General features: G+C 43.0%; 1 protein-coding gene across 2 annotated transcripts in view; it reads left to right on the forward strand.

The window, feature by feature from the left end:
• The window catches only part of mybpc2a (myosin binding protein Ca), a 36,936-nt gene that overhangs the window by 2,901 nt on the left and 21,096 nt on the right, over positions 1-12,939 (forward strand). The window contains exons 1-8 of one of the 2 annotated variants that reach the window (XM_084371394.1): positions 3,991-4,005; positions 4,663-4,746; positions 4,889-5,037; positions 5,495-5,612; positions 5,849-5,897; positions 10,050-10,106; positions 10,198-10,367; positions 10,624-10,756. In XM_084371394.1, coding sequence (XP_084227520.1) covers positions 4,689-4,746; positions 4,889-5,037; positions 5,495-5,612; positions 5,849-5,897; positions 10,050-10,106; positions 10,198-10,367; positions 10,624-10,756 — 734 coding nt within the window. In that variant the 5' untranslated portion in view covers positions 3,991-4,005; positions 4,663-4,688. Of the gene's footprint in view, positions 1-3,990; positions 4,006-4,662; positions 4,747-4,888; positions 5,038-5,494; positions 5,613-5,848; positions 5,898-10,049; positions 10,107-10,197; positions 10,368-10,623; positions 10,757-12,939 lie in introns of those variants that run through there. The other variant, XM_084371393.1, reaches the window with a different exon arrangement.

Consider the following 12,939-nt stretch of genomic DNA (forward strand, 5'->3'; position numbering starts at 1 on the left):
GTTTAATTTTTTTTTGTTTTTTGAAATGGCTGCTGTTCCTTCATACATAATTATGTTAGATATTATATATTATCTGAGATGCAGCCTGCTGTAAAGTGTCTGTACTAGGGATGAGCGAGTGCACCATTGTCTTTATCTGTATCCAACCCAGTCGGCAGAATAAAATGTTGGCAACGTACGTTTCTACAAACCACAGATGTGTTGCAACTTTACTTTTCTTTATCTTGCAACTTTAAATTTATCTGGGTTAAATATTCTATTTTAAGTTGTCACAATGCCGGGCTTACGGTCTGAAATCTTGGCTGTATCTGCACTCATAATGGACGGGTCTTAAATGAAACTGGGTGATGCTCAGCTTCTTGAATGATTAAACTATCGACACATTTCACTCAGATACTCGCTCAACTCCAGTACGTACTGTCCTGGCCAGACTGTGTGCAGGTGTGTGCTCACTGTGGCGTTACTCATCTGTTAAATTAAAGCTACAACAAGGAGTTTTTAACTGGTTATGAAACAGTCTCAGTTGAATACTGATGTCTCTAGATGACCTACATAAGCAAACAAGACCATCAGTGCGAAGATTAACTGCTTCTATTTAGTTTTTCCCAGGCAGTGTTACAGTGAGTAGTACGTTAGCCAGTTTAAAAGACGCAGGAGGAGATTTTTCTTTGGATAATTTATGTTTTATTTTGTTACGTTGTGGTTTTGATGGTGGAAACGCTGCCACTTTTGTCCAAAATCAACAAAAAACAAGCTCCTTGTTGTAGCTTTAACACATTGATTACTTCCGTAGCTGGCTTATGAAGCGTTATTCTATCATTTGTGTGTGTTCATGTAGAGCAGGCATATGTGTGAAATCCTTCCAGTCCATTATTTCCGCTTTACCACTCATTTGGCCCAGTTCATCTGCGTAACCTGTGCTTATTCTTCATTAACAGATGTCCCGCCTGCTGTAGGTAAGCGCTCTGCTTTTGTCATTCGTGTTAGCCTGTGTATGTGTATGTATGTACTGTGTGTGTTCAGTTCCAGCGTGTCTGAAGATATTGTCTCAGCGAATGAGCTCATGCATTGTCTTTAATCCGATCTTTGATGTACAGCATTTCATTCATAATCACACAAACACATCTCCGCTGTCTGAGGAGAGCAGCGCAGCGCAGTGGGAAGTGATTTAACCCGTCATTGTCAGCGCGACTAATTTCCAACTGTTTCTTTTCATTCAGAGAACAATGAGCCTAGGGATGGTAAGGAAAATACAATATTTCCCAGTCTGCTTGTGCTTTCTGTGTCTGTGCCTGCGGGTATCTGTTACTGACTGTGACGGACTGAAACTGTTGAACCCAGAAGCCTGGGATTGCTCTGGTGACGGCCATCATTGCTGCTTAAAATCAAAGGTTTCCACTCCGCAGATGGATTCATTATTGCTTACCAGTGTGTTCATTGTTGCAGAGAGGTAGCCGTGAAGACTTCTGGACATTGAGCGCAACAATCACAGTGATAACTTTATTCATGTATTAAACAAAAGTGACAAGGTGTCCCACAGAAAAACAGATGAAGGAAAGTGAGAGAGAAGGACGAAAACAATGCAAAGACACGACTTAAAAGCAACTCAAGTCACAACAAATTCACCAGATGAAACTGTCAGATGAAACGCATGAAATAAGTAAATAAAACACAGATAGGACAGAGAAGTTTATGACAGGGGCTTACAATAAAAAAACATGCTTTCAAGGTGATTAGAAGTGTGGTTGTTAGATTGCTTCCACCAAAGCATCCGAGAGAACGTTTGAGAGTGATTCAATGTGAACTGATGAGGTCTGCTTTATGAGAAGTGATATATCCTGCCTGTACTTATGTTGGGTATATATCGTAACTGTGTGTGACATGTGGATATACTACAATATACTACTGCTGAATGAATAATACTGCCGGTAACACAGTTGTTCATTCTGTATATGCTCTATCCATTACAACACAAGACTGAAGGGATCTGAGACACTGTGTGTTCTATCTGCCGGTGCTCTGATGATAAATTGATGATATACTGAATAAGTAATAACTGTGAAATGATAGTACTATACACTCTATGTATAGTACTATGTTTTATGGATGGGAAAGATAGATATGTTACTATTTTAATGTAGTAATTCCCCATCTGGGATAGAATATTTGAGAACCTTTTATTGTACGGGTCCATAAATCCTTAATCTGTTCCTGATAATTCTCCAGGAAGATTCCCAGAAAGAGTGATGTAATTTGGCACTAATTATAAGTAAAATACAGACCACGTTAAACTGTTAATTAACCAAAAAATCATTTCCGATTTAATGCTAAGCTGCTTTAACTTGGACTCTTTTAGTGTGTAGCTGAATAATGTGCAATTTGTCTGCAAGCACCTATGTAATTCAACAAATATGAGGAATATAGCGTATAGATAGGCACTCAGTAGAGCACATACCTCCGCCAAGGCCCAAAACAGTCCCCTTTAATCCAGTCAAGCCTAATCCAATATCAAATTTGAAAGCTAACTAAATACATTTACGTTCTTGAGTCTCAAAGTAAACTAGTAAACTAACCTGGGAACCCGTTGAGACAGATTTTCCTACAACCCGGCCTCGAGCATGACCAGTCACACCCCGTTATCTTATATGGGCCAGGTTTGATACGATGGCCGACAGAGGAGCATCACCATTGCGTCACACATTTCTTCGCTCTGATTAGGTCTATCCAACTGCGTCCAGTTATTTCTGTCTGCACCAATTAAAGCAACAAAATGTAACTTCCTGGTGAAAAAGATAGTTGAGTCTCATCCCCAGATCGTCGAATACTGACGCTTTCGGTTGGTAGCTCGACAGTATTTGACGACCTGGGGACGAAACTCAGCAATCAACTTTCTTTCTCCAAGATGACATTTTGTTTGTCTAATAATGCCCCATTGGAAAGCAAAAAATGAGTTGCGACACATTTGCTAATTAATCTGGCGATGCCCGGCGACAAAATTACATCGTTCTTTTCAGGAAAGTTTCTGGAAATTATTAGAAAGCTTTGAGTAAATACTGGGCCTGTACAAAAAAAATGTCTTCATTATCCAAAATATGAATAGGGTCTGTTCAGGGAATGTCAGTCAATCAGTCCCTGCAGGCTGTCATACATCCCAAACTTCCATTCCCAGAACCAGGGACAGTGTCTGGAGTTAATATGACTGAACAACCCTCATTCAAAACACAGCGAGTGTCCAATGTAACAGTGTAAACATTCAAAAGTGTCCCCTGGGTGCTATTCTGGGATCAGCTTCACCCACTTAGCATTCTAACCGAAACCTTTTAAATCATCCTGAACATCTGAACTTGGATCTGTCCTCAGGGGCACTTTTGATTAAAAGATCAAATTAACCGAGCCCATAAAAGCAGAGAGAGAGAGAGGAAGAGGCGCCGACGGTGTGGCTCTCTGAATTTATGGAGGCGCATGACCTTATTTGACACGTGACCCTGGATCCATTCTCTCAGCAACTGCTCTCGTCCAATGGATGTCCACCCAGGGCCCTACTCACTCTACTTGATTGGTGGTCCGATGTGCCTTTATCTCTACCTGCTGATTGTCCATAAAACCCCTTTTTTTCCTGTAACACTTAGAGTGTGTCTGTCTCGGGATGTGAGAGAAAAAAGGAGGAACAGGTTTGGTGAACTAGCTCCTAACTTCAGCAAAATGATTATATATTAAATGATAGATTATGTGATTGAAGACATAGCTCATTAACAGTTGTGTTTCCTCATGGAAGAAAAAAAACAGGATTTGTTAATGTGAGTCTGAGAAAGAACGATTTGTCTTTTGGAGTGTGAGAGCACGCTGATTTAACGTGTGAGTGTTCCTCACCTGAATCAAGATTATCATTGGGCCAATTAACGCTTGAGTTTAACAGCACAGCACAGATACTGTACGGACTGACGTGTTCCCCGCTCTCTCTTTCTGTTTTTTCCCCCCCCTCCGACGCAGAGTTGCCTCCTGATGGTAAGAGAAATGAATACGTTAGTGTCTCTGTGAAGCATATCAACTGACAAGCAAACACCTTACAGAGGTTACATCAATTTACCCGCAAAAGAAACAAGTGAACGGATAAAAGAGCGGCTCGTTTTTTATCGCAGAGATAAGAGAGTGCAGCTTCGGCTTATGTTCTGTCAGGGTGGCAGATGATTGCAGAGAGTCAGGCCTAATGTGATGTCTACAGAGGTGATCTGAGGAGTTTTTTTATTCCCCGGGGCCAGCCTGTTTCAGGGGGCTCCTCGGTCGCCTGTCATTTATCAGAGGGTCCCAAATGGTTTATGCAGTGTAACAGCAAAGGCATTACACAAACTCGGTGAGCGCTTTTGCCTCACAGAAAAGCTGTTGCTCAGTTTTAGTGCTAAGTAACCACACAAAAGGAATAGATCCCTGAGCTCAGAGGGTGGGAATTAGTGGTTTGAGACCTCTTATCAAATTATACTTATGAAGCTTTCTAAATGATCAACAAAAAAAAAGCATCATGACTGCTGATTTGGTGGTTTGCTTGGTCGACTTGTCCCCTGTTGTCGTCCTCAATCTGTTCTGTTTTTGTCTGAGTGGTGCCCGGATCATGATTCCCAGCTTTAATTTGTCCTTTGTGATTAATCTATTCAACAACCATCGCAGAACATGTACCAGGGGAGGATCCTCAGATGTCTGAGCTGACCGGCCTGTTCGTGTTGAAGCCGGAGAGCGTCACAGCAACAAAAGGTCCGGAGTAATGATCAGCCATAAAAATCCTGAATTATATCTAAAACGACAGGAGTAGTCCACTTAATGCCAAATTCCTGTTGGAATATAGACACTTAATATATTGTGTTTAATTACTGTGTCTCACTCCTGTTCGTGGCAGGCAAGGACATCACGTTCGTGGCTAAAGTTGACTCCTCAAACCTGCTGAGGAAGCCGGCCATGAAATGGCTGAAGGGGAAGTGGCTGGATCTGGGCAGCAAAGCTGGGAAGCACCTGCAGTTCAAAGAGTCCTACGACAGAAATACCAAGGTACGTATGTGCATACTGTATGTGTTAATAAAACCTCTGCTGAGTCTCAGATAAGCAGCTAAAACTTACCTTTATGGATGGGAACGTGGTTGTTCCTCCACTTTGGTCCTCAATAAAATATCTATTGGATGGATTGCCATGAAATGTTGCAGAAGATGATGCCTACTGACTTTTTTCCACGTGCAGCAGCATGAGGTTGACATTGGTGTTTATATAATCACACTGAATTGCAAAGAAATGCACATTCTGAAAGATTAAATAATCTATTGTGTGTGATCAAACAAACTGCGACAGTCCCCTAAAAGCCAATAACGGCCCGATGGCGTGCGTGCGTCTGTGAGCACGTACAGCATATCTGTCCGCGTACGTGCGCGCGTGCACGGGTGTTCATCTAATTGTGTGTGTTCCTAGCTCATCATCCATCCCCTCTCTCTCTCTCTCGCTTTCTCTCCGTCAGATCTACACTTACGAGATGAGCATCATCAAAGTGGTGGATGGAGACGCAGGTGGCTACCGCTGCGAGGTCACCTCCAAAGACAAGTGCGACAGCTGCACATTCGAAGTCAGCGTGCAGGGTAGGTCTGGAGACAGACAATCACATTATTGTCATCTTCCATTCAGCGTATCCACCGTTACTATGTAACCGGCTTTGTCAGCCAATAACTCAGTGAGTGCGATACACATTAGGTCCTATCATTTAGCGGCCTAGTGAGGTCATCAGTCCATTATTCCTCTGCGGCTCAAGCCCGCTGTGTAATGAATTAACCTAGCCGGGCTCTCACCAGTCTTTTCCCCTTCTGTCTGGTTTCAGCTGTACAAGAGGAGCAGCAGGACAACATCTTGGAGGCGTTTAAGCGATCGTGAGTGTCAGTGTCGGAGAGGGTCTACTCAACATGTCACCCATCACACTGTCTCCCATATGCTCCTCTGTAGATCGCTGCCTCTGGGCATCTGTCAGTCCCAACCAGTGTCTCCGCCTGTGTGTCTGTCTTTCCCTCAGTTGTAGCCGACTTTGTACGAGTCAGTCTGTCTGCCATTTTTCTCTCTCTGTCACGTCTCAATGCGCCTGCCGCCTCTGCGTTTTCCTTCACCTGGAGTCCCTCATGGTTTCGTATCTTCTGTATTTCGTCACATGTCTCGGTGGCAGTCTCTAAAGGGACTTTTTAAAAACTTTTTATTTTTTACATGCATCTCTTTCCCCCACTTTCTATTTCTGTCTCTGCCTCTGCTTGTATGAAGCGTACCTGTGTATGTGTCCTGTGACTTTGTCGCTTTTTTAATGAGTCCTTTCAACGTCAGCCGTTCCCAGCTTGCATGTGCGCCGTGTGATCTTAAATCAGCCGCAACACGTTCGCGCTGACACGTTCGAGTCTCCATATTTGTAATCTGTGTTTAAAAATATAATTTCCTTCCCTCATTAGAGCGAGAGCAGAGAGGCGCAGGTGAGATGAGAAGTACAACAGACAGCATCATATTGTGGTTCAGACAGGATGTCAGTGTGCTTATTTGCAGAATGCTGATATGAGGGAGAGAGAGGGTGAGGGAGAGAGGTCGGTGTGATAAATGAAAAGTGAAAAGTTGGTGAAAACTCAAATATGTTGCTGGAAAGATACTGGGTGAGCGTGTTAACACCTTGTTATGTGGAGGTCATGCAGCTCAACCTCCAGAGGGTAAGTATGGAGGATCCTGTCTCCTACGGGACACTCGTCTGTGTGTTTCACTCAACATGTATTACACTGGTGCTGCCAAATACATGTGGTCTGCCTCCATCCGTTAGGATACTTACTCCTGTTTACTTATTATTTCTCTGGAATTTTCTTTTATTCCAGACTTTTAATGTGTGTTTCATGAAATAGCCCGAGCTCTCCATCATATGCCCCGGGCATATCTGGCTATTATTTCTTCTTCATGTTGTCACTTTGCTGGAAAGGCTTCAAAGGCGAACAAAAAGTACGAGGCAGAGTAAATACTGTACGCTTGCATTGCAGTCAGTGTTTCTTACCTTCTGTCTCAAGCTCGGAAAACATTTCTTGCTATCACCTATATTACCCAACAGTTTATTCTTGACAGGGCAAAGTGTGCAAGCATGTCAGCAAACATACAGTATTTGTGCTGTATGACATGGCATGACAATGCTACACACAGATGAATGCCAAAATAAAGAGAGCAGCAAGTGGTAATCATGTCGTGGGCTGCATGTTGACTTGTGTAGCAGCCAGTTGTAGGTTGGCTCCAGTCGTTACTGCAACACAAGAAGGACGGATATTGTTTTATATATCAACCACAAGTATGGAGGTCAGAGTAGTTCAGCAGGGTGAAGCTTGGCACTAAGTCTTTGGTCTTGGGTAAGATATGGAAACTCCAAATTGACAAATCCCATAACTGTTTCATCGGTGTGTGAGTGTACGTGTGAATAGCTGAACAATTTCGGGGGGCTTAGAATAGAAAGCGTCATCTTGCATCTCAGTAGTTGGTGTATAACTACATAATCACAGCCAGGAGATGGGTGAGACATGAAACACGTTCCAGGAAATGTGTTCAAGGACGTCCAGTTTCTATTCGTTTAAGAGCTCGTCAGAAACCAGAACATTGCACAATGGTTCATAACACCGAGAGACCAATCCGGTATCATGCCAAACTGTATTTAGGCCAATTTATGCTCAGTGTTAGATACGCGTATGGATACGGGCGGAGCCGCGCAAGCATGATTTGACTCTGATCGGCGCCCTCTGGTGGTTTTATTGCTGAACACCCCTGCCAACATGAAGGACACGTTGAAGTATGTGGGCAGTGGTGTTATAAAGTTTGAAATGGACGAACCTATTTTAGAGAGTAAAGAGAGCAAAAGTGAACTGCGAGGCTACGGTCACACATAGTTACCACTGGTGGTTCGCCTCACATAGGACTCGGACCCTTGTCGCCTGGATGCAAGTCTAATGATTAAACTGCTCAACCATCCCCAACCTCTTCTTAATGAAGACTTTTTGGCTCTTTCAGTTGTGTTCGTCCATTGTTCCCATCATTATCGCCCCTGTTGGTACTTCACCTTCAAGCACGAGTACTTTTCATGCCTTGGCAAACCAAAACGTCACCCTCAGACGCTCACCTCTAGTATTCGAGGGGTCTATTACACCCTTTGGTGTGAGACTCAGCTGCAGAGACTTTTGCAAAGAGGATTTTATAACCCTGGAAAATGATCACAGTGACAAATATTGCACTTTGGGTCGCGAGATAAACAGCACGGTACAACATCCGACATTCCACCACCACGGGCTTCGAGGGTGATGTTGCATTATGAAAAAATTGCGCCACGTACAACTTTTTGCCAGACGACACCCGTGCTGTGCCGTTGGACTGGTCTCATTCTAGTGAATGTGGCTAAAGTTGGTCTGAGACAGGCAGTAGAGGCATTTTAACTCAGATGACGGCACAATGAGTGAGTATGTTCACATCAAAAGTCCTCTGAATCATTTTGTGTTTGTTTGTTACCCCACATCAGCATCAGTTTGTGTCACTGACAAAAAAAATAGGGTTTGCTTTGGAGTTTTTGTTTCATGGTGAGCAGCTGCACCTTAACCTCAACACATCCCATGAAATGTCTCTAATAACATGGGCTTTTGTGAGAAATGAGCATTTTGTGTTTAGCTGTCAAAGCACATGCTCACACCATGAAAGACAGCTCATTATAGTAATCCTCTGACCCCCATTTTCATGTGAACTCCAGTCCAATTTGCCACACCACCACAGCATTGCAAAATCTTTTTATTTTTTGCATCACTGAACTTTAAAATGCAAAAAAATGCATCCAAACAAACTTATTGTAGCAGTGTCCTGCCATGCCCTTCTTCCTACGTTTGCCGCTCGAGACAAGAATCTCTAAGAAGTTCTCAAGTTGGTTGAAATCTAGCAATTGTCATGGCCGCGGTGCACGCCTAACATCGTTTTCATGCTCACCCAACCATTTGGTGAGCTCGTGTGCCCCTGTGAATGAGGGCATTTTCACCCGGGGAGAATTTACTCCCATCAGGATGGCAAGGACAACATGGATGGATGTTATCCTTGGATGAACCGTTCATCCATAGGACGAACATGATCACTCACGATGGCTTTGAATTTATTGGCATTTATCTTGGTCGCTGAGGGGTTCAATGAGCCTCGACCATGGCAGGAAAACACACTTCACGCTGTAAAGGAGCTGCCAAAACTCTTCACAGTGGAAAACAACAAACACTCAAGCCTGTAGAAATTTAATGGCGTGTGCCTCTCGCACACACACACACACAAACACGCACGCACGCACAGTAGACTTGTCACCTTATTGAGCGCAAGAGGCTGACTGATGACTCAAGACCCCATGAATTCGTCTCATCACTTGCAAATGTGCATATGAGGGGTAATAAAGGGTTTATGCGGTGAAACACAGCCACAGTTTTCCCCCCGTATTATTTATATTATTCTGCATGAAACTGCCTTTTTTTGTTGAATCATGCGTGTGAAGACTCAGACTTCACCTTTAGCAGCTTCAAACTTCTTGTGCTTCCAGTGTTTGTGTGCCATCATGCCTGCGGCTTATTTGTTTTTACACATGTATGTTGCTTTCATGTGCTTGTCTGTTGTGATTTCTGTCTGTCACCTGAATTTAGGGCATAATGGTAGCTTGTAGTCCTCATCAAACGATCTGCTCTATGTTCTCACTCATCCTATTTTTGCGTCCATTCGAACACAGGATGAAAAAAGGGTAAGCTTCAACCACAGGCTCTGATTTTATCAGAACTCTGATGTGTGCTGTTGTATTCGCTCATATTGTCTTTGTTGGATTTATAGGTGTGTTTTATAATATGTGTGTGTATTTATAGGTCTGCGCTGTGTCATAAATAGTACCCAAATGTCATACATGAGTTAAAGTAAAGATATCCTGTTCAAATATTACTTTGGTGTGTGGAATAAAAGGGGATGTATGTTGTAACCAGCACCGGTTTATAACCCTCAAATCTCTTTTCTTTTAATTCCAGCGGAGATGCAGGTGAGGACGCCGGCGACCTAGATTTCAGTGCCCTGCTCAAGAAACGGTAACATCATCTTGATCATCATCATAATCTAAATGTTCCCCTCTTAAATTAGCCACGCCACTCATTCACGATCACACTCCCACATCCTCAGGGAGAGGAAACAACAGGAGGTCAAAGAGGAAGTGGACGTGTGGGATATCTTGAAGGAGGCCAGGCCCTGCGACTACGAGAAGATTGCCTTCGAGTACGGCATCACAGACCTGAGGGGCATGCTGAAGAGGCTGAAGAAGATGAAGAAGGTGGAGCCCAAGAAGAGTGACGGTGAGGAGCGAAGGGATGGGGCAGGAGAGGAGGCAAGAGTAGACTGTGCACTGGGAGCGAGGTGGCAGACAGGAAACAAGAGAGCTCTGTAATGCAGCAGGCTGTAAATACCAGCAGCATTAAAGGCCTTCGGGGAGAAGTTATATTGCTGGGACAACAGGTGGAATGTCTGTTGGCGTGCGCTCGCTGCTGGTTGACACTTGTGGATTATTTGGCTATTAAAGCATCGGTTACTAACAGGACACTTTCTTGTTAGCTTTCCTTAGGAAGCTGGACTCAGCTTACTCAGTGGACAAGGGGAAGAGGATCCAGCTCTCAGTGGAAGTGGCTGACCCCAACGTTCAAGTCAAGTGGCTCAAAAACGGACAGGAAATCAAACCGTCGGCCAAGTGAGCAACAGTATATGTGCCTGTGTGAGTGTGAAATCGTGCTAAATGACGATGCTGTGGGAGAGTGCGCTCAATCTGATAATTGTTGGTAATTTAATGAAGCTAATGATTAAACTGTAATATCTGATGACTTTGACCTCAAGGCCCTTGCTGCTCCATTAAGCCCTGCAAAGAGTGTTTTCGTCAGCTGTACTTTGTAATTTGTACAGTAGGTTTCCAAAGTTACATTAGCTGTGCTCTAATTGCAGGGCTCATTTGAAAGCAAACTTTTTAAAAGTAACAAAAAACAAGAACATGCAGTTCACATTGGGTGCGTTTTTAATCAACTGGTTTGTAATGAATAAACGAGCCAACAAGTCCAGTTATTTGCCAATCGCCAATAAGCCTTACAAGAAGAAGAAGAAGAAGAGGGAAAGGAGAACAAAGGCAGTTCCCCCTCCGTCTACGAGGGAATATGGAAATTAATCTAGGAAGGGGTATCTCATGGGAATATCTAAGAAGACACACAGCACACAGCTTTTTCTTCCTCTTCTCTTAGAGCAGACATAGCTGATCACTGATTAAATGTTAAAAGAGCTAAATGTTCACTATGTCAAAAAAAAGTGTTTTCATCTCCCACTAAGTGCCTTAACTGGTTTTCGCGAAAGGAGGAAAAACTGCCTTAAACTTTTTTTGCTACATTGAGGATGTTTTTTTCAAGTGATGCCACTTCCATCAACCTTTCCTGATGAAATGCGCTGGTGGAAACGTGGCTATTGCAGGTGTATTGATGTATATTTAACACTTACTGCCACTGAGGTAGGTGCTGCATCCAGAGAAAGGAAAACATAGCGGTAATTTAGGCACAGAGCACGCGGAGACTGGTTGTAGCTGAGATGCATTAGGCAGATTGCAACCTCCAAAACTGAGGGTGAGACTCCCATCAATCAAAATAAATATGCTCACAAAACTACCTCTCTGTAAGCCTTAATATCAATTTAAAGCTGATATTTACTCTTCCTTTTGATCTAATTTTGTTTCCACCAACTCCTGAAGGAAATACCTGACTCACAGCTGCTACAGTGCGATGCTCCATAATGTCCACTAGCTGTTTGCTAACTTTCTATGCACGCCATTTGGTGCTAGGTAGCTAAAGAGTTTCTCAAAGCTTTTTTCCTGAAAATGAAAAGCGTTGAGACTGAACTAAAACATTGCGCCTGAAGCAGACAATCGTAAAACCAAAATGTGACCAAACTTCAAACCATTGAGGGAAAAGACGATGAAACGCTCCCTAGAGCAGCAGAGATCGTTGATAATCATCTGTGTGTTCGTGACTACTTTAAGGGAAACTTTTCCTATTGCATGTTTTATTTCTTTCATTGCTAATGTAAAAAAATATATAAATTAATGTGTTTTTCAATGAACAAAAGAGTCTTGACTTGAAATGCGTTGACTTTACAATTCTAGTTTCAGTCATGTCGGAGTTTTCTTGGACATTGAGTCACCATTAAATAAACAGCATCACTGTTTGGCGCTGCTGTTGGAAAACATTACCGCTAGCTGAAATGCTAGCAAGGTTGTTAGCAGAGTAACTGCACCTAGCGACTGTCCAAAGCAACTTATGGCTTGACTTGTAGTAGCTCGACCTGATCAAATAGTGTTCAGGAAAGTCATAAATATGACACTGTGACATTGCACATAGACTGAAAACCCACTGAGATGAGTAAGAACAAAGCTCTGTATAGAGTTAATTCAACGATCTTGACTCCCAAACTCTGACTTTGCCACATGGCTAAAAGTAGATAAATGTTAGTTTTGAGCCTCTTTTGCCTGCTGAGCTCTCTGCGATGTCTGAGTCGCTCTCCTCTTTGCTCTTTCCCCCCTCCTCCTTCAAAGGCTTCTTTTGGTGTTTTATTGAAGAGGGTACAGCTGTTGCGAGTGGTATTTTTTTCAATGGCTCCACCATCTGCCATTTTGAGTAGTTTCATGCTGTTCATCCCAAGTATGGCAGTCCTCTTCCTGTTTTGATTAAGACAGTAACTATGGGAGAGGGGATCCTTTTTTTTTCTTTTACACTGTGGACTGCGACCATTAAGATCTACCAAATCAAATGTTTAAGTTACACAGTTAGAGCTACTGGGATTAAGATTCTCCAGTCCTAAAGGGATGAAAGAGGCAGCCTGACAAAATCCATCCTCCTCTAT

Source organism: Pagrus pagrus (assembly GCF_965226575.1).
Source record: "Pagrus pagrus genome assembly, chromosome: 13".
Taxonomy (NCBI): domain Eukaryota; kingdom Metazoa; phylum Chordata; class Actinopteri; order Spariformes; family Sparidae; genus Pagrus; species Pagrus pagrus.